At 41.1% G+C, this 26,844-nt stretch overlaps 4 protein-coding genes across 6 annotated transcripts; 1 reads left to right on the top strand and 3 right to left on the bottom strand.

Annotated features, from left to right (window-relative positions):
* The first annotated feature begins 818 nt into the window (after positions 1 to 818).
* On the top strand, positions 819 to 1,283 carry H4C4 (H4 clustered histone 4). Its single transcript, XM_077143543.1, has one exon. The coding sequence runs from the start codon at positions 841 to 843 to the stop codon at positions 1,150 to 1,152; it is 312 nt and encodes a 103-aa protein (XP_076999658.1). The 5' UTR covers positions 819 to 840; the 3' UTR covers positions 1,153 to 1,283.
* Positions 1,284 to 3,536: 2,253 nt separating this feature from the next.
* On the bottom strand, positions 3,537 to 4,282 carry LOC143668923 (histone H2B type 1-C/E/F/G/I-like). The gene has a single exon (XM_077143542.1). The coding sequence runs from the start codon at positions 4,256 to 4,258 to the stop codon at positions 3,875 to 3,877; it is 384 nt and encodes a 127-aa protein (XP_076999657.1). The 5' UTR covers positions 4,259 to 4,282; the 3' UTR covers positions 3,537 to 3,874.
* An 11,653-nt stretch (positions 4,283 to 15,935) lies between these two features.
* LOC143669219 (histone H2B type 1-M-like) lies at positions 15,936 to 24,552 on the bottom strand. 3 transcript variants are annotated; one of them, XR_013168787.1, is made up of 3 exons: positions 23,983 to 24,552; positions 23,203 to 23,327; positions 15,936 to 16,303 (listed from the first exon to the last, which is right to left on the bottom strand). XR_013168787.1 is itself a non-coding variant. In XM_077143845.1 (2 exons), the coding sequence occupies exon 1, from the start codon at positions 24,436 to 24,438 to the stop codon at positions 23,992 to 23,994; it is 447 nt and encodes a 148-aa protein (XP_076999960.1). In that variant the 5' UTR covers positions 24,439 to 24,552; the 3' UTR covers positions 15,936 to 16,303; positions 23,983 to 23,991. The 3 variants fall into 3 exon arrangements, 2 of the variants coding, with proteins under 2 accessions (XP_076999960.1, XP_076999961.1); XM_077143845.1 differs by lacking the exon at positions 23,203 to 23,327; XM_077143846.1 differs by lacking the exon at positions 15,936 to 16,303 and having other exon boundaries at positions 23,292 to 23,308.
* Positions 24,553 to 25,095: 543 nt separating this feature from the next.
* Positions 25,096 to 25,921, bottom strand: H1-4 (H1.4 linker histone, cluster member). The gene has a single exon (XM_077143842.1). It carries the CDS (start codon positions 25,869 to 25,871, stop codon positions 25,209 to 25,211), a length of 663 nt encoding a protein of 220 aa, XP_076999957.1. The 5' UTR covers positions 25,872 to 25,921; the 3' UTR covers positions 25,096 to 25,208.
* Between the last annotated feature and the right edge of the window lie 923 nt (positions 25,922 to 26,844).

Raw genomic sequence — 26,844 nt, 5'->3', positions numbered from 1 at the left:
TTAACAAACAACAGACAACTTTATTCTTAACCAGATCTTGCTTATATACTGCAGAATGACAAAAGACACGCATGCATTTCCTAAGGGAACAGAGTAGTTATCTTTCAGTGCTCTTCCTTCATACTTAAGATAACCATTTGGGGTTAACAAACATTCTTTTCCTCCCAGACTGTTCTACCGAAATCAGATAACATAAAACAGTTTACTGCCACCACCACCCTAATGCCATCTACTCCCAACTAGTTCTGCAGGTCTTATGTTAATCCTATCTCCTACTAATAGGTTTTCCAGCCTGCATGTCCCAAAGCCCTGCTTAGCTATGGACATCCATAAAATGATAAAATTAATCTTAGAAACTTAAGCTATAAACGCATGGTTTGCTGAAAACCGTATTTAAAGCTTCTACAAAGCAGCACAAGAAGGTATTAGTGATTTCATACACTGGAGAAGTCTGAATGACAAGTGTCAAGGCTTCTTTGTGAAAAGTAAACAGTTACTCAGGAAGAGAAATTGCGTAACAGCACAGAATAACGGCCAACCCCAATAAAACCAGTTAATGGATGCTGATGATCTATGTAAACACAGTCACATAGCCATATATAGAAGCATTTACTAAATCCCATCCCCAAGCTCCACTGTCGCCTCGGGCATCCGGCCCGGTTTTTTTTTTTTTTTTTTTTTTTTTTTTGTCTTTGAGCCAGAACAATGGCGCAGGAAGGCGGGACAAACCGTGGTTACCGCCCCTGCTCGTGCGGCTTTCTCACAGGTCCGTCTTGTAACTATAAAGGAGCTTGGCTATCCAACAAGGAAGTATCGTTTCTGCCTTGCAGTTTTGTTAGTATGTCTGGCCGTGGTAAAGGAGGGAAGGGCCTGGGCAAGGGTGGTGCTAAGCGCCACCGCAAGGTTCTGCGCGACAACATCCAGGGCATTACCAAGCCCGCCATCCGCCGTCTGGCCCGGCGCGGTGGCGTGAAGCGCATCTCCGGCCTCATCTACGAGGAGACCCGCGGGGTGCTGAAGGTGTTCCTGGAGAACGTGATCCGCGACGCCGTCACCTACACCGAGCACGCCAAGCGCAAGACCGTCACCGCCATGGACGTGGTATACGCGCTCAAGCGCCAGGGCCGCACCCTTTACGGCTTCGGAGGCTAATTTGCAGTCCTGGCTACCTTCAATGCAAACCCGAAGGCCCTTTTCAGGGCCATCCATCTATCCATTTGAAAGAGCTACTACCTTTTGCTGTTGGGGCCTTAGGACGTTGGGTATATTAGAAACACGGTTTAATTTAAAAGGTATCTGTACTTCATTACATGTTCAGTTGCAGTGTCTTTCATCAAACTGTTTAACATTTTTGTAAAGCATACCTACATCATAGGTTTTGAAGTGAAAAAGTCATGTATTAAGCCTTTTGCTCTATTCTTGACATTTTTGTGGCTTAGACCTTTATCTCTTTTCATTTCTACTGTTCTCCAGTCCACGCAATGTCTTACCACCAGAATCTCCAGGAACAGAATCTTTTTCTAACTTCTCATCGTTTGCAAAAGAAATGTGAACATTACTGTTCGTCATTCAGATCCTTCGCAATCTTCCATCACCACCTCACCTTTACTACAAGATCAAGGGCAGAGGCTTTAGTGAGCTTGTTATGCCCCCTGTCAGAGATTCTCAAGTCCCCACATCGTCAGCATCTGTAACACCCTGGGAAATCTTTTTAGAAAGTCAAGGTCTTGGACCTCTGCTTCAGATCTAGTGAAACAAAAACTCTAAAGGTGTCACCAGCATCTGTGTTTTAACAAGCCGTGGGGTGATTCCTGATGTATTCTCACCAGCAATCTGTGGTTTAACAAGGCCTGGGAGTGATTCTGATGTACTGTCAAGTTTGAGAACCTCTCCTGTATATATTCTCAGTACATAATTAAGTGTTTGGCACTGGAAGTTGATGAATGCCCACCCACTCTTAGAACCGGCATGTTCCTTTTTGTCTACCTGCAAGACCCCTGTAACAGACAATGCAGGTGGCCTCCCCTCCTGCACCCCTCACCTCACCCCACCCCTGGCATTTCCTCCTTCCTTTCTAATACCATCTCGATTTTGTACAGGCATACCCCTCTTCCCTGCATGTCCTCCAGGGAAATCAGAGCCCTCTCTGGCCTTAGGAATTGTTCCTAATTCAACCACAGACATCTTAAAAGTTCAAACAGTACTTGGGGCTATGAGTAATTTAGAAGGGGAGTAGCTTCCTCAAGGACATGATGATTAAGCTGACATGGGAGTAGTTGTGTGTGAGTGTGTATTTTCTCTGGGGCAGAGAGAAAAATAGCAAAGGTCCAGAGACTGGAGGGATACAGGTGATTCCAGAAACTAGAAGGGGAAGATAGAGGGGGAAGGCAAAAGGGTTAAGGAGAATCACAGCAGGTTGGGTTCGAGAGTTCAGTAATGTCAGACTTTACAGGCAGGGCTTGAGGATCACAGCAGGTTGGGTTCGAGAGTTCGGTAATGTCAGACTTTACAGGCAGGGCTTGAGGCAGTAGTATAGATTTCTGAATCTGTGCTAACAATGGGAGACCATTGAGGGGCTTTGGGAAGGGATAAGAAAGACATCAGGAAGTGTGCTTTCAAAATGACCACTGTCACTCTAGGTGGAAACTGGATTTGCTATTGACTGAGGAATTTAAGAACTATCTCAAACTAAAATAGAGGCTACCAAAGTTGAAACAATTTTAGCTTGAAAATACATACTTAACTGTATCTCTGTGCTTACTGTAACGTGTCAGGAAAATGAAAGGGCAACCAGATAGACTGGCTGGTAAGGCTGGCAAGGCATGTTTTTCAAAATCCCCTCCATAGGACAGCCAACAGTGATTCTGGGTGGATTTGGGATTTCCACTGCAGTAAGCTGCTTTCAACGCAGACTTTCTCACTGATTACTTGCACACTACCCTTTGACCTGCCCTGGAATCCTTTTCATTCATTCTTACAAGGACCAAGGCATTTACTTAACTAAGCAAGGAAGGCACTACAGGAGGGGTGGGGGAGATGAACTCCAAAGAGAACTCGCAACTAACAAAACCATCGACCAAAGGCCGCGTTCTATGGCCACACTGGCGAGGAGACAGGCTGTTTAACACTGGGGATTGTTTCTGCATGTCTAGTTTGTGATAAGAGGCAGAGAGCAGCAGGACTTAGAACTTAATACCAAGAGGGGCGCTTTTTAAAAATACTTTTAGAAATGGAGAAACCAAATAAAACATTAAAAACCACATTGTTCCTTTATTGGACAGCAGCAACAACTACTCCCCCTCCCCCTCTCCCTCCCCCTCCCCCTCTTCCCCTCTCCCCCCCCAAAAAAGCGGGTTCCATAGGAACCTTAGATTGTTAAAGGTTTAAGAGCTCGGAAGAGTGGTGGACAAAGGTAGGGGTGATTATACAGGGGAGGACCAGCCAAGCAGTGCTAAGGGGGAGACAGACAGAGCCGTGCAGAGAAACGCCATTACGTTTTTAAACACATAACAATTGTTACTGTAGCCCTGTTTGCTACAGGGGCATTTATAAACAAAATGAGGGTAATTTCCCGCTAGGCAGCCACAATTGCCCACGCTAATTAAGAAAAGTCAACCACTACCACGTACAGGAAACGAAGCACAGCCCACGTTTCCATAGCCGGGAATCCTTACAGAGCAAGGTTCTACAATTTTCAACGGAGGGCCCCAGCCACTAGCCCGAAACATGCTTGTCTACTGAATGTTACCGCTAAAACCTACGCTTAAGCATGTAATACAAGAACCCAACAACTGTAAGCAGCTCTGTTAATGAGAGTGTGAGTGGCTCTGAAAAGAGCCTTTGGGATTAGGTGTAAAGACGTCTACTGCCAAGTTTACTTGGAGCTGGTGTACTTGGTGACGGCCTTGGTGCCCTCGGACACGGCGTGCTTGGCCAGTTCCCCGGGCAGCAGCAGGCGCACGGCCGTCTGGATCTCCCTGGAGGTGATGGTCGAGCGCTTGTTGTAATGCGCAAGGCGAGACGCCTCACCCGCGATGCGCTCGAAGATGTCGTTGACGAAAGAGTTCATAATGCCCATCGCCTTGGATGAAATACCGGTGTCAGGATGAACCTGCTTCAGCACTTTGTAAACATACACCGAATAACTCTCCTTGCGACTGCGTTTGCGCTTCTTGCCGTCTTTCTTCTGTGCCTTAGTCACGGCCTTTTTGGAGCCCTTCTTCGGGGCCGGAGCAGAGGATTTGGCAGGTTCAGGCATCTCTCCAATATCGCAGCTTCTCTATAAAGTAAGTCTCCGGGCGCAGAACCCTGTTTATTTGTAGACAGTATTATGCAAATGAAGACTTTGGTTAGGCAAACGCTGATTCGGTCGTTTGCTTGATGGCTTGTACGCAAATGAAGGATTCTAGATCTACGCTTCTATTGGCCGAGTTTTAAGAGTAATTTCCACCAATCAGGCCAGCCTCTTTAACCTCGTTAACCCTCTGCAGTCATGTTCCCTGCATTCGTAAGGAACGCTTATTAATTTTAAAAACTTAATCTCACCTATATCTTGAAATGCCAGGGAAACTAAGCTCGTGGCACAGGTACTTCTCCGAAATGCGAGGTCCTTTGACAGCTCCTGGAAAACTAGATCTTTACATTTGAAACTAGTTTCTAGACCAGTGAGAAAGGAAGACCCGAGAAGACAATTCTGGGGTCAGTAGTTTTTACTGCGTGCAAAGTGCACAAATATAGAGAGAAAGCAAAGGGTAGAGGACTAAGATAGCTGAAGGAAAGAAAGCAAAATAATATTTCTGGAGATAAGACAGTAAATAACTTTTAAATTAATATGCCTAGAAAATATTGAAAAGAAGCAAATCATATCTAATTTAGCCACAGAACTAGGATCAAAATAGTTCTTCAGTCTAACTGGTGCAAAAATACTAAAATGGAAGAACCCGGCATTTAACGGCTTCATTTTAAATTTATCTTACAATCTTTGGCTGAAACAGCCTTCTTAACTTGTTCTCACCTTTCTGCGGGGAGAGTGTCTTTCCTAAATTTGACTTTTTCTAAACTGCTCTTTATCCCCCAGTATCCATGGGTTGTAAGGCGAGGCTTCAAGCAGCTTTCCACCGAGTCTCCACCAGTGGCAAGAACGCAACCAAGGAGCGCTCTCCTGATTTCATCACATCTCATCTTTGCATCGTAAGACATTTATATGTCTTTCTCACGTTAATGATGAGGAAATGGGCCTGAAGATTCATCTATTCAGCTCCTTTTTTTTCTTGCCTGTTTGCCTGGTAAGCCAATTTACTTATGTTCAAAACAAGTTAACCAGCTATATACAAAGTCGCTCATTTAATCATCTAAAAAACACTATGTGATAGTTATTTTTACATGCTCCATTTTACAGAAAAGGAATTTAGAGAACCCGAGACATGGTAATTTCCCCAAGATTCCACCGCTTGGAAGTGATGGTGCCAGGACCCTGATTTTGGCAGATTTGAAGTCAGAGCCTGGGCCTTTCTCCAGAAGACTAACTGCCCTGAGTTGTTATTTCATGAAGAGAAATGGTTGTTGTTGCTTACTTCTGGCTTTAAAGGGAAGAGGAATAGAGCATTTATTTTTTTTAAGATCTAAAAGAGATCTTTAAAAATGAAAACACTTTTATTCTACAGTATGCTTAATCACTGGAGAAATAAGAGAAAAAAATTAAAATCGGATCCATAGAAAGTGGTGGACAGAGAGAGAAAAATTTAGAGACCATGGAAGGAGAGCAAGAGGAGAGGAGTAGAGTCAAGACTAAGAAAGAATGACATAGGGTCTGGGAGACAAGATGTACATACACAAAGGAAAGCATAGGAAGAGGGATTTAGTTTTACAATCTGCAATTGCAAGATCCAGAAAGAGAAAGGCAAATGGAAGCTCTTAGCAAGAATTACTCCTATCACATGGTCAATTGTTAGGATTGAGACACAATAACTGAGTTTAATGAAATAATGTTGCTCTTTGTGATTTTTTAAATTGTTGCTGAAGACTGTTAAACTCTGCATTTTTAGATGCATTTGAGCAAAAAGTAAGCTATGGCACATAAGTAAGGAAGAAGATAGGATGCATGGTCCAGGAAGGAAGAAATTTTTAAAATGCCAAGAACCACTAGGTGGACTTGGTGAGATTCATTATCCCTGATTGAATAGATTTTTAAAATTTTAAAAATGTTAGAGTAATTTTTTTTTAAATCTATACAAAAAAGATTTGTGTAGCAGCAAGAAGAATTATAAAATAAATACCTGCTACTCATAACCCAGTTTAAAAACCAGACTACCATAAATATTTTAGTAAGTCCTGAATAACCTCTTCATTTAATCTCCTCTCCTCCCCCACTCTCCAAACTCCCAGAAATAAAGTACTATCCTTCATTTTGTGTTGATTAGTCCTTTGTTTTTCCTTATAGTGTCTCCATCTAAGTATGGATCCGTATGTTCATATAAATGGACTCATGTCTGTATATTATTTTATGATTTGCTTTTTCATTCAAAGAAATGTTTTTGAGATTCACTCATGTTGCTGTATATTACTCCAGTACCATCACTTTTATTACTAAATCGCAACATTGATACACCTAATTTACTAAAATAGACATTTGTGTTTTGTCTCTTTGGTATTATAAAGCCATGAAATTTCTTGTAAATGTTTCTTGATGTAGATGTGCACACATTTATCCATGAGCTAGATGTTAGATAGACAGATAGATAGATAAAGAAGACTTTCTGGAAAACTGATTTTTCAAAGCAGTTGATTCATAGCTCTTTCATGACAACATACTTTTCCTTGTGCCATTATTATTTGACTCTATGAGACCAGAGACCAACCCTTTTGATCTTTGTCTCCATGGGCCAGGTAGACTGACCAGCTTTTAGTAGCCATTCAGCACATGAATGAATTGGCAATTGAATGGATCAATCGTAACAGTGATAATGAGAAGAAATTCCATGGAGGGATGTGCACACCTGGCCTGACTGAGCTGGAGGTACTGATAAAAGGACATTGGCACATTTCACAGTGTGCTCGTTTGAAAAGATGAATGTACCCTAGAAAAGCTATGTTTTAATCAAAATCCCATTTCATAAAGGGAATAATAGAATAATCCCTGTATGTTTGAAAATGCAATCAGAGCATCTCCTTGAGATGTGATTTAATCAAGAGAGGTTGTTAAACTGGATTAGGTGACGACATGTCTCCCCCATTTGGGTGGGTCTTGATAAGTTTTTGGAGTCCTATAAAAGAGGAAATATTTTGGAGAATGAAGGAGATTCAGAGAGAGCAGAGAGCCCACAAGCCAGTAACCTGTGGAGATGTAGAAGGAAAAAGCCTCCTGAGGAGATTCATGAAACAGGAAGCCAGGAGAGAAAGCTCTACAGATGATGTCTTGCTCTCCACGTGCCCTTCCAGCTGAGAGAGAAATTGTGACTGTGTTCGCCATGTGCCTTCTCACTTGAGAGAGAAACCCTGAACTTCACTGGCCTCCTTGAACCAAAGTATCTTTCCCTGGATGCCTTTGATTGGACATTTCTATAAACCTGTAATTGGGACATTTTCTCAGCCTTAGAACTGTAAGCTAGCAACTTATTAAATTCCCCTTGTTAAAAGCCATTCCATTTCCAGTATATTGCATTCCAGCAGCTAGCAAACTAGAACACACAGGAACAAACTGTTGTATGATTCCACAGCTAAATTTGCAAAGTCTCTTGAGGACTATACAAAAGTTACACTTGTTTTCTCTGATACCTGTAGACAGCCTGCTCGAGGAACATATGGCCCAGATTGACCTCCTCATTGTGTCCCAACTAATTTATACACTTCCAGTCAAACAATAACTTCACGCAACTCATCCTCCAAAATCCATCCTGAATCTTATCAATTCTTTCTGCCTCGTGTTACCATACTGATCCCATCAACTTTCATTTTCACCTGGATCTCCACAATCATCTCTTCATGGTCTTCCTGCTCCCACCCTTACACACTTACAGACCAAAATGCCACACAGAGGCAGAGCGAGCTTTTATAAGCTCAAGCCATACTGTACCCCTACTCTGCTCAAAACCCTGATAGAGCTTCTCTTCCCTCTTAAAACAAAAGCTGAGCTACCTGCATGGCCTGAGGAGCCCTCCATGGTCTGGGCTCATATTACCTCTCTGCCAGCAGGCCTCCTGGTGGTGCCTCAACCTGCCCAGCACCTCCTACCTAAGAGCTTCTGCACTTGTGCTTGCAATAGTCTTCCTCAAGATTTCCCATATAGACTTTCTCACTCACTTTTTGGAGGGTATTGGTCACATTGCACCTTTTCCTAGTCACCATGTGTAAATATCCTTTCTTGGTCTCCATGTAGAAAATACCATGATCCCTCCATGCCTACCCTGTCCCAAATATACACACCATATCCTACCCCTGCTTATTGTTCACCATGTCATGAAATCAACACAAGGCATATTACATATTTTATTTTATTTCTTTTTTCATCTTCTGACCCCCGTATATTTTTTCACATTCCTTGGGGCAGTGGCTTAAATTCTTTTAGGGTCCCCATATTCAAATTGCGGCCCTTGGATCAGCAACAGCTTCTGGCCTGGTGCTTGTTTTAAATGCAGCACCTCGGACTTCATCCCAAACCTACAAACCAGACTCTGCAGTTTAACAAGATCCCCTGGTGTTCCGGGTATTGATCTCTACCTGGAGGAAATGGTGACTGGCAGAATAAAATAAAGGGAATGTTTTTCTTGAAGCTCTCCTCTTTCCCATATTTTTTATATGGGCAGGCACCAGAAATTGAACCCAGGACTCTGGCATGGCAGGCAAGAACTCTGCCAGGGAGCCACCATGGCCCACCCTCCCATATATATTTCTTACATGGGCAGGCACTAGGAACTGAACCTGGGTCTCCAGCATGACAGGCGAGGACTCCGCCACAGAACCACTGTGGCCTGCCCATTCCCATATATTTTTTAAAGCACTAAATCTTTCCAATTCTTTGTCTAGTATCATTTGTTTTTTGTTAGCTTATATTAGTATTGCCATTAGCTTTATTTGTTTTATAAGTTTTACCAACACCATCTCTTTCTTAAATTTAAATAATTGACGACTTGATACATTTCCATTTTGGGTAAAGTTGAAAGCCATTGATTAAGAGCCAAAGCTGGGAAGTTAAGCTAACATGCAGGCATTTTAGGTGTAATGATTTCTCTAGCTTTACTGAAATTTCAGCCTCTTCATGAAATTCCACCCTGAAAAGGGCACCCATTTGTACACATGTATATGCTAATTTTATGAATAAGGACATATTCCCTGGGGACTTTTATGATATGATTTATTTCCAATTTAGGACAAATGCAGCTAATAAAATAACTGTGTCATCAGTAACACTTGACCATTACCTCACAAGTGAAATCAAATTTTGCCACTAACTATTGAATTTATAGAATTTAAATAGGGGTCTGAAGGTCTAATAAACTAATTTGAAATATGTGAATCATGAACATATGAAACTCTCCTCTATACCACTTTGGAGAGTGGTAAGATTAACCCAAACTGGAGTGTTCTTTCCATATTTGCATGAATTATGTGAAACTCACTGAATGGGGCAGACAAAAATTGTCTAACAACTGTGTCGAAAAAAAAATACAGACTTGGTTAAGGGAGCCTTTATTCAGAAGGATTATTGTAGTATGAGTAGAGTGCTCAGATCATAAAATCTGAAAGCTTTTCAAGGGTTAGGCAAAAAAAAATGGGCTTTCATTTATAGGGAGGAGTAAGTAAGGCTTAGAAAGAACAGGGTGTGGGGAAGTGGGTTGAAATGGTCAGGTAGTGATCAGATCATATTTTACCCTGGTCAGCTTATTCTCCACAGGGACCTCTGAGGGGTGGTTGTGGACTGGCTCAGGCTGAGGTTGGGTCACATTTTAGGGGTCTGGGGGGGGAGGAGAAAAACTTAACCAAAATATGATTAGCAAATTTGTGTTCTGATTGATCATTTGAGACGAATCCTTTATGAGGCAAAGAATTGGAATTTGGAAAGTGTATGTATGGGGAAGGACAGTTTAAAAACAATTTAAAAAGTGGCTAGAAAGCTTATTTCTCTGATAGACTTTTTCCCCCTAAAAATTCTCTCCAGATGCAAGAGCAATGACCTTTTTTAGGTGTTCGTACATAATGCTAGATGCTAATTTCAATGTAATGTGTTCTAAATTATTCTGCTATGATTGTACTCTTATGGAAATTTAAATTTCTTTTTGCTTTGACAGAAAAGCTGATGTCAGATTTCTAGAATATGTACAGTATTTTATCTTTTTATGATGTGTGCCTTTTTTTCATAAAGTAAAAGAATGAATGTAATAAAAAGTTGTAATAGAGAGCAGTTCTCTTAACTGAGCCTGAAAATTTAAAAAGGAAAAAGGAAGAGGTAAATAAAAATGCAGCAAAAATATACCTGGGCAATTTTTACCAAGAGAGAATAAATATAGCAATTCTGATAGAAAAAAAAAAAAAAAAAGGAGAGAGAGAGCTTAAGGCTAAAATATTAGTAGGGATCAAGGGGGACACTGTAAGGACTTTTCTTGCCAATGTGGAAAATAAGACATTCTAGAAAGCCCTCTTGAGAGAGAGGAATAGCACCTAAGGACTAGGTAAACTACAGCAAACACACTAGCATATTGAGAACACATAGCTAACGAGAAACCAAAGAAAAATGACGAGAACAACAAAAACTAGGAGCTGAAATTCATGTGATGAAACACTGTAGCTGAGGTTCCATTTTCAGGACTTTTGGGGATTAAGGGAAACTCCTTGGGAAGGAGGATTTTAGGTTTTTAAATGGAACTGGAGCCATTTAGCATAAAGCCAGGAGCCTTGGAGACAGAGTAAACAGAAGAAAAAAAATTGGCAACAACTCCTGAGAAGGAAATTGTTTATGTCTGACGCGCCCTCTGGAGGCATACAGAGGAAATTTGCTTCAAGGATTTAATACAAGGTCTGGGTTTCAATGACTGCTTCTTGAGTGGCAAGTTTATAGCACCCTCCAGTGCCTTACAAAGGCAAACGTAAGGGAAACATCTTGAAATTAAGATTCATACAAATTATTTAGCCAGCAATTATTAATTGAACACATGTTCTGTACTGGGCATTCTTCCAGGAGCTTGGGATATGGCCAAATATAAGCTCATAATAAATGTGACCAAATTGAACTGGAAAACAGAAATTGGAGAGTCAGCCTTCCAAACAAACAAGAACCTTGGATGTGCCCTGCCAAGGCAAAGAATGTCAGATATTAAAATTATCAGATAGGCTATAAAAATAACTATTTACTTAAAGTTTAAAGAAATAAAAATAGAATAATAGAACATTCAGGGATCAAGTGACAATAAAAACTAGGCGGGTTTTAAAAAGAACCAGATAGAACTTCTACAAATGAAAAAGAGCTACACCATATTGATACAATAAAAATCCATTGAGAAGATGTAACATTTGGCACCTCCTTTGCACCATATTGATACAATAAAAATCCATTGAGAAGATGTAACATTTGGCACCTCCTTTGCACCTGGCCATACAACCCACCCTTACCTCTGTAAGACAAGAACTGGCAGATTTAGAAGAATTTCAAATTGATGATTGTGGAGTAACCTTTAATATACTACTGTTATAAATTCATAGAACAAGTCGAGGAAAATGCTTAATGTATTAGAAGATTTTGAACATCACACACAAGTTTGAATATCTATCTTTAATTAAAATATTTGAGTAATTTCAAAAATTTAACTCTTCAGAAAAGCCAAAATGTATACACCAAAGAATCAATTTCTTACACATTGCACTCTTTTATAACAATTTAATTAAAGAGCAATGGATTTGTTTTTTTAAAGGAAGTAAAAGTAAAACAGGAAAGTTTCCCATATATTTGAAAACTAAAAGTCACACTCCTAAATACCATATATTAGAAAGGAATTCATAAGAGAAAATATATAATATTGCAAATAAATGAAAATAAGAATAGTACTTGTGAAAACTGTAAGATGTATCTGAAGTGGTACTAAAAGGAAAATACATAACATTAATTTCACATTAAAGGACAATGAACACTGAAGATATATAAACTAGATATTCAATGAAAGAAGTTAGACAAAGAACAAGAGAGTAAATAGAAATAAAATAGGAAGAAATTTCTAAAGAATAAATGTTACTTAAATTAAAAATAAAGATAATCCATAAACAAAAAGCTTGTCTCTGAAAAAAATAGACTTCTAGAAAAACTCATTAAAGAAAACACAGGGCATAGCTGTAGGAATAAAGAAGGGAACAATTTAGCTTCCAAAAGGTAGATATACCAAATTACAGGAAATGCCTTTAACAACTTTTAAAAATAAATTAACTTAGCAGAAAAGGATACTTTTCAACAAAAAAAAAACATAAAAAAAAGTAAATCTAAGTAAATTATGATTAAGGAAATTGAATAGACAGTAAAACCCAAATGACACCAAACCCAGTTAGGTTTTATGAGTTTTAGTGAATCTTAAGGAATTGATGATCCTTATTTGATGGAAGTAGTTTTATTGGAAAAATAGGGATAGCTCCCTTGTTTTTTATTTTGTAATTAAATGACCTAAAGGTGTTATAAGCTAAAGGAGAACTAAAAAAAAAAGAAAAAAGAAAAAAAGAAAAAAAAACCCCACAAGAAATAGGAAAGAAAGAAAATTATAGGCCCATCTCACTTAAGAACATTCATAAAAAATCCCTATGAAAACACGGGTAAATGGAAGCCAAGACATCATATTATCTAAGAAGTAGTAGTATAGTATGATCATGTACGTGTTTTTTCCAAGAATGAAAGAGTTAATGTCATAAATCTGCTAGCATAAGAGAGTAAAAGATAAATTAAGTGCTCATCTCTATAGATGCTGAGAAGGTATATGTTAGAATATAACACTCCTTCATCATAAACATTTCAAAAGACTGGAATGAGAAGAGAACGTCATCAGAACCAGGTAAAGTCAGCAAAACAATTGTATGACTTTGGAAAGAGGCCCACCAAGTCAGAAGAAGACAAGAGTGCTAAGAGTCAGTGTACCACTCCTACTCAGCCGTGCTCCGCAAGGTCAGGCAGTGCCATCAGACAAGAACAAGAAGACAGGTAAGAATTCAATAAGAAAAGACCCTATCTTTATTGCTTGAAAATAATAAAATTAATGACATAAAAACCCATGAGGAGTATAATTAGATCTAAAAAGAGCTCAACATATAAGAGCAACATAAAAATCCATAATCTCTCTAGACATTAACGATGATCTATCTGAAAAGTACAATAGGAAACCCAGATATCACTCCAATAGTACAACAGATTATAAGCATTCTAAATCCAAGAAAAAAATATGCCAGATAGCTATAAATAAAACTATGAAAAATTGAAATGACACAAAGCAGGATCTGCTTAAATGAAGAAATATATACTGTTGTATGTTTATATTTTATTATGACTCAACATGCTATAATGCTCATACATTCCAAGATAGCATTTACATTCAATGTTACGCCAAACAAACCCTGCTGGATTTTTAGTGGAGCATGGTAAAATTCATACTAATGAATAAAAACAGTCAAGATGTTTCTCAAAAGGAAAGAAGAAAAGGAAGAAAGGAAAAAGAAAGCAGCAGTGACCTTGACTTACTATATGAAGGCATGCAAAGCTACATTAATTAAAACTGTGGCGTTGGTACAGATATAGACAACAGATGAGCAGAGCAGATTCAGGCAATCTGGTTGCTTTCTGGGAACCTTTCTAATTTTCTAATTGCCTTACATAGCTACTCACTGGCTGCTTTGATTCTGTGAGTGTCAGCTTCTGTGTCTTTGGGGATGGATGAGGATGAACAAGTTAAAATACTTCTTTGATCCTAAACTCAACTCACACTGCTGCCCAAAGGAACCTGCCTGGTTGACTCAACATGATGAATGCTACCGATGTATGCAGGAAATTGGGGCTGCTCCAGCATATATACTGGTGGAGTGGTGACAAGAGAAGAGTTGAGAAGATCCCTCCAGGCTGAGAGAAGGGGTGGCTGGATGGGCGTGTATGTGCGAGAGTGGGGTGGGCTGGGAAGCACCTGTGTAGCACCAGTAGTGGAAGAAAAACTGACATGTCACTGATTTTGTGAGAGGCAAGGTTTTAAAAAATGTTATCTGTCGTTATTTGGAGTAATTGCTTAGAATTGCCAAGAGGTAGCGTCTTTAGTGCAATGGATAAGCACAGGGCCCCTATCCCAGTCAGCCATTTATTGACATTGAGTCAGTTACTTTAAACTTTGGGTGACTCAGTATACCCAAGGGTAAAGCTGGGATAATCACCTGCCTATCTTTGTTATGAGGACTAAAGTAGTTCACATCAGGAAAGCACTTAGAAATGTGTCTGTCTGTTTGCCTAAAAAATAAAAAGAAACTAAATAAAAACAAGCTGGGGGGGGGGGGGGCAGGGGCGGGCAACAGTGGTTCAGTGGCAGAGTTTTCGCCTGCCATGCCAGGAGACCTGGGTTCGATTCCCGGTGTCTGCCCATGCAAAAACAAAAAAACACAAGCCTGGAGGGTTGTCCTCTACATGCACTCAGGGCCGCATTGCCTTGTGGGGTCCTAATAATAATAATAATAATAATTGCCTTGTGGGGTCCTAATAATAATAATAATAATTGCCTTGTGGGGTCTAGGCCCTTTGGCCTTGGTGGGCCCTTTCCTGCTTCGAAATAATAATGACGACGATCATAACTAATTGAAATTATAAAAAGCATGATAGAACATTTTCTTCAACCTAAAAGTTCTTTTGTTTCTTCGGCTTTTAGAAGAAATTGAAGTGTTTTCGTGGGCCACAAAAAGTACTGTGAGCCTCGGACCCTGTGCCTCATGGCTAACTGCCCTGCGTGCCCCTTAAGTTGAATTTTAAACAATATGTAAATGAGGGAACACGCCCACGCGTAGATATCCACTTAGCCCTCACAAGAAAGGCCCTGCAATCCTGAGGACAATGAATATGCATGATGAAGGAGAGGCGTCCTTGGGGTTATGAGAGGGAGTCTTCAGCCAGAGGCGAGGGGAAGGGCTGGCCCCCCAAAACGCAAGCAGAGAGGCCCCGGGAGACTGAAGCTGCATTTTCATTTCCGGCTTCCTCACTCCCCTTCCTCTCGTAAGTTGTGAGTGGTCAGAGGAAAAAGACCAAAGAAGGACCGTTGCCCGCTTCTAGGTCTTCAAACTGCCCGAATCTCTGCGTCAATCTGAGAATGACCTCCTAGTAGGAGGGGCGGGGCGTGGAGGGGGGACTGGCCAGCCGGGAGAGGGCGGGGGCGCGGGACCGGGCGCCGCCAGGGGGCGCGGGTCGGAAGTCTCCCAGGCGCTGGGGTCCCGCGGGGGCGGGCTCTTCAGACCCGCAAGGGCAGCCAGGCCGAGAGGCGCCTGGTTTCCCGGTCTCTCACTGTCACTTTGCAGCGCCAAGTGGGATCTGGCGGCAGCGTTTCGGGGCAATCTTGCCCTTGAAAGCAAAGTTCTCCAGGTGTGGTTCCCGGAACATTAGCATCGCTGGGATAATTTCGAAATGCAAATTATCGGGCCACACCTCAGACCTAGTGAATCAGAAACTCTGGCAGGGGTGCTTAGAAAGCTGGGTTTTAAAGAACCCTCCAGATGCATTTTGGTGCACACTCCTTCTTGAGTCTGCTTCATAGTATCGGGTTTCCTATAGTTCCTACAAGGGAGGTGACCTCTCAAGTGGCACTTTTGCTAAACTAAGCTATTTTACCTGCAGGAAGCCAAAACCGTTCTTAAGCCTTCCCCACTGAGACTTTGATGCCGGCAAATAAAATAACACATTAATAAATGTATGAACGTATGTAAGAAGGAGAAATCAGACAATACATGCAGAATTCCACCTCTCCACCGAGTTTATTAATCCTAGCATTTCGTTTACACATGTATGGACATCCTCTCATTCAGACTTTTCCTAGCAAAGATAGTTCATGGAAAATAATGAATTCTCAGTAACGAGGTATGTAAGAGAAGTAAATTCTATTTTTCTCATACCAAAAAACAAAGTTTGAAAACAAAACACCTTGTTTAGGCATGTCCACACAGGTAATGATCTTTTTATGAATTAACGTGTAGCAAACCAGGATGGCTGGGTTTGGACACCGTGTATGCAGCATTTGTTCTCAGGCAGACGGGACTTTTCATGCTTCATAACTTTTCAGTTATTCTTTGCATTCTTTACTTCTCTGCATCATCTCTCCCCACCCTGAAGAAATAAAGAGGATGCATTTGTTAGGGACCATTTTAGCACCGTGATTAGTAACTGCTATTCAAAGAAGAGGGTTTTTGATTGGGTTTTTCATTTGTTTGTTTTTATACTGTGCTATCAGGAATCACTGCTCCTGTGTTACCTACACTTCATCATCATTAGGATTTACAGATAATGGCTCAAAGCATGCTAGGTGAAGAGATATCCCTGCATAATTTTATCTTTGTTCCAAATCCCCAACTACCTTTCCTGGAGTGGGATTCAAAAGTGTTCAAAAGCTTATATTCTTTCTCTTTAGTCTTCAACCTGAAGAAAATTTGCCACCCTGACTTTCACTTTAACTCAAACGAACCAAAGTATAATAATTGTGATAATTGCTAAATGCTAATTAAATACCTATCACTGTTTTAAGAGTTTTATGTGAATTATCGCATTTAATCCTTAAAATAACTCTAAAAGGTGGTTAGTATTATCGTCTCCTTTGTTCCGAAAAGGAAAGTGTGACCCAGAAAAGTGGAGTCACTCAATCAACTGAACCATTGTGGCAGCTCAGCAGTAGCCTCAATTGATCCCTGTTATTAGAGACGTATGTGCACTTTTATTACTTTTTGCATGCCACAAATACTTAATGAGAGCCTATTGCATGTCTGGAACAGCCTTAGGCATTAGGGAGGCAGAAGCAAAAAAGACTCTCTGCCCTCATGGAACTTAGTCTTGAAGATGGGGAAGGAAGACAGATAATAAATTTGTGTCACATAGTGCTAAGTAAAATGACAAAGAAGAATAGAGCAAGTAACGTATGGGATAGAAAAGTGCCTTTGTACATTTGCTGGACAGAAAAAGCCTCTGAGACGTGGTGACATTTTAATAGAGGCGCCAAGAAATGTGGGGAGTTTTTCAGTTATTGTGTGACAGATATTATACCCAGCCGAGATACCATATAATGAAAGGTGTATCATTCCATCTCCCTCATTTTTATTTTTCTTCTGCCTTTATCCTATCGAGTCTGCTGTTGGGTTTTCCCTAAACTCTTCACTTCCCTTTTGTAGCAGCAGTTTGCTTCTTCTTTTCCTTTCCTGGGTCCCTCTGAATTTCTCTCACCTTTCTTTTTCACCCCATAGTCTTCCTTTTTTCCTAAAAAATAGTCGTAAACTGGCTGTGATATTTCTAATGCAGTTTTGTGTTAATGAAATACTGTTTAACACTCAAAAGATCAATTTCTCCACTTCTCTTCAATTTCAGTTCCTTGTCCATGTTAGTAAATGTTCTGTTTTAGGGAAGGAAAAGCCACTCAGTTATTGCTGCTCAGCTAATGAAAAGGAGTCTTTCTTCTATTTAACACTGAATGCCAATGTAACCAAAACAAAGTACCGCCAAGGTGTGGAGAGAGTTGGGAATGTAAATCAGGAAGGAGATTGTTCAGCTGAATAAAGCACAAAAAACCGTCTTCCGTGAGAAATCTTTTAATGATTTTTGGGTCCACAGGTGATCTGAGTATCTGACAGCAATCAGAATAGACAGCAATTTTAATATCTCATTAAAAACGGCAAAAATATCATTTTGTTTGTTTTTTTTTAAAATAACTTTGGGTGTAGTAAAGCATAAACCTTACAAGCAGAGAGGTCTGGCCTTTGCCCCAGGCTCCGCAGAAGTGGTCTCTAGGTCCTTGGAATGTCTTGCCTGATAGGAGTGCCCTTGTTTATCTGGGGGTCCCTGTCATGCCAATGGTCTAACACTCTGATTTATGCTATGGGTTTTGGTACCCTCTCTACCTCCAAGAGGGCAGAAGACTAAAGGTTAGTCACATGGGCACCCAGTCTTGGGTGCCCTCTCTGGCTGGCAATATTCCATGTATGTTGTCGCTTACTAGCAGGAGGAGTGTTCTAGTTTGCTAGCTGCCAGAATGCAATACACCAGAAACAGAATGGCCTTTAAAAGGGGGAATTTAATGAGTTGCTAGTTTACAGTTCTAAGGTTGAGAAAACGTCCCAATTAAAACAAGTCTACAGAAATGTCCAATCAAAGGCATCCAGGGAAAGATACTTTGGTTCAAGAGGGCCGATGATGTTCAGCGCTTCTCTCTCAAATGAGAAGGACATGGAGAACACAGGGCTTCTCTCTTGGCTGGAAGGGCACATGGTGAATACGGCATCATCTGCTAGCTTTCTCTCCTGGCTTCCGGTTTCATGAAGTTCCCTGTGAGGCGTCTTCCTTCTTCATCTCCAAAGGTCGCTGGCTGGTGGACTCTCTGCTTCGTAGTGTCGCTCTCTCTGAACCTCTCATTCTCCAAAATATTTCCTCTTTTATAGGACTCCAATAAAGCAATCAAGACCCACTCAAATGGGTGGAGACATGTCATCCCCTAATCCAGTTTAACAGCCATTCTTGACTAAATCACATCATCCAGGGGTATGATCTCATTACACTTTCAAACATACAGTATTGAATAGAGATTATTCTACCTTTATGAAATGGGATTTATATTAAAACATGGCTTTTCTCAGGGGGCATGCTTCCTTTCAGACCAGCACAAGGAGTTAACGCTCTCCCTGACTCCACTGGGAGAGGACAACTGGAGGCTCTGTATTCGGAAACATCCTTGACTTTGCCCCAGGCATCTCTTCCCTTGGCTGATTTTAATCCATATCCTTTCACTGTAATAAACTGTAATCATGAGTATAACAGTTTTCAGTGAGTTCCATGAGTCCTTCTAGTGAATTGCTGAAACTCAGGATGGTTTTGGGGACCTTCATACTATACTTGGTGTCACAAGTGAGGTCGGTCTTATGGACTGCATCTTAACTTTTCACTCTGTTAACTGATATTAATATTACTATATTTTGTTTCTTACAAAAAAATTAGGATGAATAGTTTTGCTTTAATTTAATGAGTTTGGCAATCCACCTAAGAGTCCATGTCCAGCTGCATGCCTATGGGTTTCAAAGTGTAAGAAACATCTTTTTAGGCCTCAGTGAAAGGCAAAGGAAAATGAAAGCAATTAGTTGTAAGACTTCCTAACTCTCACTATGCAAATCTGCAGGAGTTCAAGGAAAACCTTACCTCTCTGGGCCTCACCTCCATTGCCCATCCCAGGTCCTAGCCTAAACACTCAATAGGTATCTGTTGAACGAATTGATTTATAACAAAAAATCTTGGGCTACAGCAATGCTATAATTTACTGGGGAGTGTTGACACACTTCAAGAATCCCTTGTAAGCTTTCCTGACTAAATTATTCTATTTGGTTACTTTTCCTTTCACCTCCCATGACTAATTCTTAATCTCAATAACCTTACAAGTTGAAACAATCATTTTGAATATTAATCATCAGTTTTAAGTTCTGTTATTAAAATAAATTATTAAATTAGCTTTAAAATTTAACTTCCTGTCCAATTTTAAAGTTCATTTGTTTTGTTTTGTCTACATCATTACTTTCTTCTGTTTTCCTGCTCCACAGTATTTTGGGGATATTAATTTCTTATTTTAAGTATTTACTTTCCTCCATTAATTTGGTTTTCTTCAAAACGGCCAAATCTACTAGTTGGACATTTCAACTCCAATCATGCATCAGAGATTTGCTTTATAGATTGCAGTTTATGATTCTCAGATGAATTAAGTAAAAACATTTGATAGTTTTAAGTATTTGTTATGTGCTGGGCTAATAAAACAGCAAAGGCCACTATTTTGATTTCCCTTTGATTTCAGGGAAAAATCCATCAGGGACACATTCTGATCTATTTTACTGGCTTTATCTCTATGAATAGTGGTGAATTGAGTCTAAGTTAGAATTCTTACCATTTACATAAGGGATCAGGCCCACGTGATTTTATAGCTGCCTTCTAAAGCTGACTTTTAAAGCTCAAATAATTTTTACATTAAAATATTTACAATATTAAACAGGTGATATGTTGGTTTTAAAATTCCTTGACTAGCCCTACCTTAAGAGGTCTACCTGATTCTCTACCTGATTGTGACTTGTTTTCTAACAAATAAAATGTGGCAGGTGATAGTGTGTAACTTCGGAACTGATGTCACAAAAAACATTGTAGCTTATTTCCCCACCCCACCCCCTCTCTCTTTCTCTGTATGATTTATTTTTCTGGGGGAAATCAGCTGCCATGTTTTTAGGACAGTTATTAACCATGGTGAACGGTCTATGTGGTAAGTAACTGAGGCCTCCTGCCAAGAGCTAGACCAAACTTGTCAGGCACATAAGTGAGCCATCTTGGAAGCAGGTCCTCCAGCAATAGTTAAAGCTTTAGATGATGACTGCAGCCTTTGCTGACATCTTGACTTCACCACCATGTAACTCCCTGAGTCATAACCACCCAGCTAAGTTCCCCCTGGATTCCTGACTCACAGAAAGTGTATGAAATAAACTCATTGATTCAAGCTGCTCAGTTTTGGGATAGTCTATTACACAGCAATAGATAACTAGTACAGATGGAAAGCCCTACAACTAAGTTTATAAATTTACCATAATTTTATTGACAAAAGCTGATGAAAATAAATCCAAAAGAGAAAATCATAGAACAAGTTTATGTATGACTAGATACTGGGAAAAATCCATATGCAACATTAACAAAATTTAGCCAGCTGCTATTTAAGATAATGATATATACAACATGACCAAATAAGATTTGACCGAAGAATGTAAATAGGGATCAATATTAGAAAACTGTCTGTACTTCATTGCCACAGGTTAAAGTAGAAAAAGCACATGATTTCATTAGACGCCCAAAAGTGATTGGATAAAATTCATAAATCGTTCCTAAGAAAAACCCTTAAAATTGATTGGAAGGAAACTGCATCAACACAATAGTCTACTCACCAAACTAAAAGAGCAAATACCATCATAAGTCAGGAACTACCAAAGAGTTCCCTGAAAAAGAGGAATAAGTGATGTCTACTGATATTTCAAATATGGCATAGTAATTGCGATTTTAGTTAATACAGTAAGTTGATAAAAACAATTATTGGAAGTAGTAGTCAGAAAAAATATCACACTCTTACTTTCTAATGATAATATCACCTGCAAGAAAACTCAAGACTGTTCATTAAATATTGATTAGAATGAACAGAACTTGGTTGTCATCAAAGAATCAATTGCCCAGTTATTCTCCTCTATATAGAATTTCAAACAGTGCTTCAGGAAAATCAGGATTACATCTGCTGAGAAATTTTTAGGGCTTAGTTCATGATGTCACACAGCGACCACTTTTTCTTGTATCACTTTTCATTTCACTTAATTATTTTTTTTCCATTTAATTTATTTTTAATTGTATGATTAACCCACCAATTCTCAAAAACTCTGCCCCATGATCTTTTCAACAGCACAACTGCATCATTTTCACTAATTTTCCTTCTGGTACTATGATCAAATACATGACAGATGCCTGCACTACTAATTTCAGATTACTTAAACTCATTTCTACATTTTTTCCGCTTTTTTTTACAATTTTTTTTTCTGCGTTTTGATAATACCTTAAGGTCTGGTTATTTAGCTCATTAAATGTCTTCAGTTGGGTCTAATTGGCTTAAATGCATCCAGTAAGCTTTTAATTTTAACTTCGTGTTATAATTACTGTTATATATGTGAATACACACACATATATATATATTACATATGTATATGTGTGATATATATGTTCTGAGAATTCCTATGTAGCTTTTTTTTTTCTTTCAAATCTGCCTGGTCATTCTTTGCATTTTCTTAGTCCCTGAACATATTTTGAACAGTTGTTACTTTTTTCAGGACATTAAAATTAATCATTTGAGGTCTATATCTGATAACTATTTTCTTACTCCCTTTATTCCCATAATCTGTTGCTTTTGGTCATGGTGTCTTGTTTCATGGCATATTTAGTTAATTTTGATTGTGAAACTGCTCAAACACTGTCTGATATTTTATCTGTGGAGATTTGTTGAGGCCCAAATGAGAACTGATTCTCCGTAGAAGATTGGGATTTGCTACTACTATGTTGCTCAGGGGCCCAAAACCAGTTTAGATGATCCCTAGATTAAATTCTCATCTTGGGGTTTTTAAAGCCTGTGTTATGAATACCAACAACAAATAAATGAGAGGGCCAGCTGGCATGAAGTCCAAATTCTCAGTGCCAGAATCTACCCCTGTTCAATACCAAAGTTCAGGACAAACTAACTTATTTGCAATCATTTCTGGTCAGTGAGTCTGCGTGTGTTTGACTTTGTGGTTATTTTCAGTTCATTCTTCTATCTTGAGAATGCAGTTTTTTGTCTTGTGTCTCAGTTACAGGAGGAAAGCTTTTTATTTTATCAGGCTCCCTTCCATGGAAAGTCTCCTAAAACCTATCCCAAAGCCTAATATCTATGGGGCTCAGGTTTTCACCCTAAGCCCTTGGACCTGAAGAGTTTCTTATTTTCCTAGCAGCTTTTCAAATGTTCTAAGAGTTAAAAAAAAAACACAAACAAAAAAAAAAACTAGGATTTTAGTTGTTCACTCACTGCTGAGTTTGCCATATTATGGTAAACCTATTCCCATCATCTAGAAATCCATGTTTGTTTGGGAAGCTGATGAGTCCACTAGACTTTCTAGGGAAATTGATTCCTACCTTAGCCAACCTCACTCCATCAGCACTTCACTCCAAGCCCAGACTCATACATTTGCAATGCGGTTGTCTAACTCTGAGGACTGATTCCTTTTCTCTTGGTGGCTCCCTCCTACCTCCCTCCAATCTCTCTTAAGAGTTATTTTCCCCACAATAATTTCTTGGAAAGAAAATCCTGAATGACATCCTGTCTTACCCAGCAGAAGGAACTTTGCTTTTCTTTCTACCTCCTCATGTCCTTGACACTCAGGAACATTTGGAAAAGGGTTCTGAAAGGGGTGGGGGCGGAGGTGGGGGGACTCATTCCTTACCTAACTGTTGCCTACCCATATTCAGTCACGGGAATTGATTAGGCTTCTCTCCAGTTACCAGGACGACTTTTAAGCAGAATGCTTAAGAAGATTGACTTCTCTGAGTCTGTAAAGAGATCAGACTTCTGCAAAAGAAATTTTAACTTGACAGCACTTGAAGTTATTGCAGACTGCTCACCTATATCCCCTTCCCCTCTGTGCCTTGTAGACACAGCATCTTCTCTTTTCCCCACCTTCCCCTGGCCCCATCAGAGGTTTAGGCAGAAATTGGCCTAATTGCAAAACGAACTGGTAAAACCTTTGTAATATGTCTGTGAAAATGCACACCATCCTCAGCCAATTATAGCAATACACGTAAACAGTAAAGCTCAAAGCAGAATAAAGCTGTCACTGCCCAGGGTGACACAGTCATCATCGAGTTCTTCAAATTGTTGTAGGATTAGTTATGATCAATTTAGAGATCTACACATGAAAACAAAAGCTCTACACTTCAAATGGCAAGGTCAGTTCTTGTTAATATCTAGTTATGGGATACTAAATGAGTCCTATAGAACTGTATTATTTAAACATACTGAAAGCTCAATTTATGCTATTGTTATCACTGACGGATCCTTACAAGTGCCCCACACAGCTAATGAGACATTAAAGAACGGTAGCGTGCCTTTAAGTTTGGCAAGATAAATTCAACAATAACTTTTGGGATTAAAAGATGACAACTCATTTGTTGAAAGCATGCGTGGCTCTTAAAAGAGCCTTTGGGTTAGGCGTAAAGACGCTTACTTGGCAGGTTTACTTGGAGCTGGTGTACTTGGTGACGGCCTTGGTGCCCTCGGACACGGCGTGCTTGGCTAACTCCCCGGGCAGCAGCAGGCGCACGGCCGTCTGGATCTCCCTGGAGGTGATGGTCGAGCGCTTGTTGTAATGCGCCAGGCGCGACGCCTCGCCCGCGATGCGCTCGAAGATGTCGTTGACGAACGAGTTCATGATGCCCATGGCCTTGGACGAGATGCCGGTGTCGGGGTGGACCTGCTTCAGCACCTTGTACACGTACACCGAGTAGCTCTCCTTGCGGCTGCGCTTGCGCTTCTTGCCGTCCTTCTTCTGCGCCTTGGTCACCGCCTTCTTGGAGCCCTTCTTCGGGGCTGGGGCCGACTTGGTGGGCTCAGGCATAGTAACGTTACAGACAGACTCTAAATCAAACACTTGCGGAAATACCCCGTGGCAGTGAGGTCGCATTTATTTATAGACGCGGTATTCAAATTAAGTTAATAGGATTTCACTTACGATTGGATTAATTTCAGAATGTCGTCACAAATGCGAACGTAAATGATTTTTTGCAGGTCTACTTTCTCATTGGCTATTTCGTTACTCTGCTTTGACCCAATCAGAAAGCCAACACCAGGACTACCAGAGCGTACTATAAAATGAACCTTTTCGGACACCGAGCGCTAGATGCTTCAGAAAGCAGACAGGCCAACTATGCTAATACATTAGCTTCTCCTTTGTGTGGAATCCCCAGCTCCCTGCTTTTGAAAGCACCTCTGCTGACTGCGTCTGGCCTAGGGCTAGTGGGTGGGTCCCCAGTAGTCGTACCGATCGCCTGGAGAGGTGTGCGGCTGCCGCTGAAGATAGCGCGGGTTGTTACGGCCACGCTCTCCCACTGCCCAGCAAGGTCCGCGAAAGTCCGGGAAACCTGTCGTTTTCTCTCTACCATGTGCATTCACTGCTAGCAGGATCGCTAGCAGGACCAACCAACCCAAGCTGCCGAGAACACACGCCCACACCATTAACCCGTCAGCGCTTCCAACTTTTTGTACTGTACCCCCCAATAGGAAACTCCCGCCAACCTTCTTCCTGCCCAGGAGGCCCGCCCTCCCGCCTTCGTGGCTTCTTACCAGCCACGCCCCCCCTGAAAGTGCAGCAGCTCTCCTTCAGGTGTGGGGTGGCTCTGAAAAGAGCCTTTGGGTTGTATTGAAGGTTTTAAGTAGTTGGCCAAAGGGAACTTCCTATTTCTTCTTGGCTGCCGCCTTCTTTGGCTTGGCGGCCTTCGGCTTGGACGCCTTTGGCTTGGACGCCTTAGGTTTCACCGCTTTGGTCTTAGCTGGGCTTTTGGGCGCTTTCTTAGCCTTGGTTGCTTTTGCCTTTTTCGGGCTCTTCGCTGCCTTTTTGGCCCCAGTAGTTGCCGCCGGCTTCTTCGCCTTCTTTGGGGTCTTTTTGGCGCTCTTCTTCGGGGTGGCCGTCCCCGTCGCTTTCTTGGACTTCTTGGCTGCCCCGGCGGGCTTCTTGGGCTTGGCCGCACCACCCTTCTTAGCCTTAGGCTTGGCTTCTCCCGGGGCCGCCTTCTTGTTGAGCTTGAAGGAGCCGGAAGCACCAGTGCCCTTGGTCTGTACAAGAGTGCCCTTGCTCACCAAGCTTTTGAGACCAAGCTTGATGCGACTGTTGTTCTTCTCTACGTCGTAACCAGCAGCCGCCAAAGCCTTTTTGAGCGCAGCCAGAGACACGCCGCTGCGCTCCTTAGAGGCAGCCACGGCCTTAGTTATGAGCTCGGACACGGGGGGGCCCGACGCCTTGCGCTTTGCAGCACCCGCAGACTTGCGGGGCTTCTTCTTCACTGGCGTTTTCTCTGCAGGGGCAGGAGCGGCGGGCGCGGCGGGTGCAGTCTCGGACATGCTGCGGGCTGGCGTGGGGAGCGTAATTCGAGCCGGAAACAGAGGCGCTGGCCGGGACTCGGGCCCCGCCGCCGCGCCCGCCGGCTTATATAAGGGCGGAGCTGCGCGGTGATTGGTGCGCTGTCCAGCCCGCCTCGCTGGCAGCCGCAGAGTGTCCTCTTGGATCCCGAGTTGTGTTTGTTACACCTCAAAAAAGGCCAAAAATATCAAAATTCCTTACACCGAATTGCCCAGTTTTTCTCAGAAAATGATCCCTGAAGCCTCAGACTTCACGCAGTTCTCAAAATATAAGAGAAGCACAAATCCTTATGCCAAAAACCATCAATATTTCCCGCCATCCTCGGCAAATTTCAACTCAGAGCAACAAAACTTTCTATTTTCTTCGTAAATTATAACCTGATCTTTAAGTGTGGAGTTTTCTGACCTCTCAAATACGATTCTCCAAGTGGTTAGCTTCCTACATGTCAAAAAAACATGCCACTATCTTTAAGATTTTTATTATAAATCTGCGCTTAAGTGAGGGAAGTAACACAGGCTCCTCGGAGAGTCCTGCCTATTGAGCCGAGGGCATTTGAGTTCATCAAACTGGTTTAGTTTAATCCCAAACAAATTATTGTACATTTTGGGTTAACTCGGGAATACTCAGGACTTCAGTCTATACAGTCATGGTTTTATTTCTGTCCGCTTCACCTGGGTTTTAGTTTTATTTTAAACAATTCCTTAGGATAATTCTTTTCCTTTCGGCTCCCAAGGGTTGGGGGCGGGGCTGTTGCTTCTCTTCCTCTGGACAACTGCTCCCTGGGTTGAGCTACCTTAAATTCAAGATATTTGGGAAAGCAGGGGGTTCCAAAACACTGTCAGAGTACAGAGATGCAGAAGGGTGCATTTTCAATAAACACAGACAATGTTCAGAAAGTGACTGGAAGTGGGGATGCACTTTACTTTGAAGAATTTATCCGCAGCCTTGCTGAGT

This window comes from Tamandua tetradactyla, chromosome 25, assembly GCF_023851605.1.
Source record: "Tamandua tetradactyla isolate mTamTet1 chromosome 25, mTamTet1.pri, whole genome shotgun sequence".
Classification (NCBI taxonomy): Eukaryota; Metazoa; Chordata; class Mammalia; order Pilosa; family Myrmecophagidae; genus Tamandua; species Tamandua tetradactyla.
Note: the sequence above shows the minus strand (reverse complement) of the source record. Positions and strands in the feature narration are given on the sequence as shown.

Bases quoted from the DNA above. Each gene is read 5' to 3' on its own strand.
- H4C4 (XM_077143543.1), top strand. From the start codon at position 841: ATGTCTGGCCGTGGTAAAGGAGGGAAGGGCCTGGGCAAGGGTGGTGCT.
- LOC143668923 (XM_077143542.1), bottom strand. From the start codon at position 4,258: ATGCCTGAACCTGCCAAATCCTCTGCTCCGGCCCCGAAGAAGGGCTCC.
- LOC143669219 (XM_077143845.1), bottom strand. From the start codon at position 24,438: ATGCGACCTCACTGCCACGGGGTATTTCCGCAAGTGTTTGATTTAGAG.
- H1-4 (XM_077143842.1), bottom strand. From the start codon at position 25,871: ATGTCCGAGACTGCACCCGCCGCGCCCGCCGCTCCTGCCCCTGCAGAG.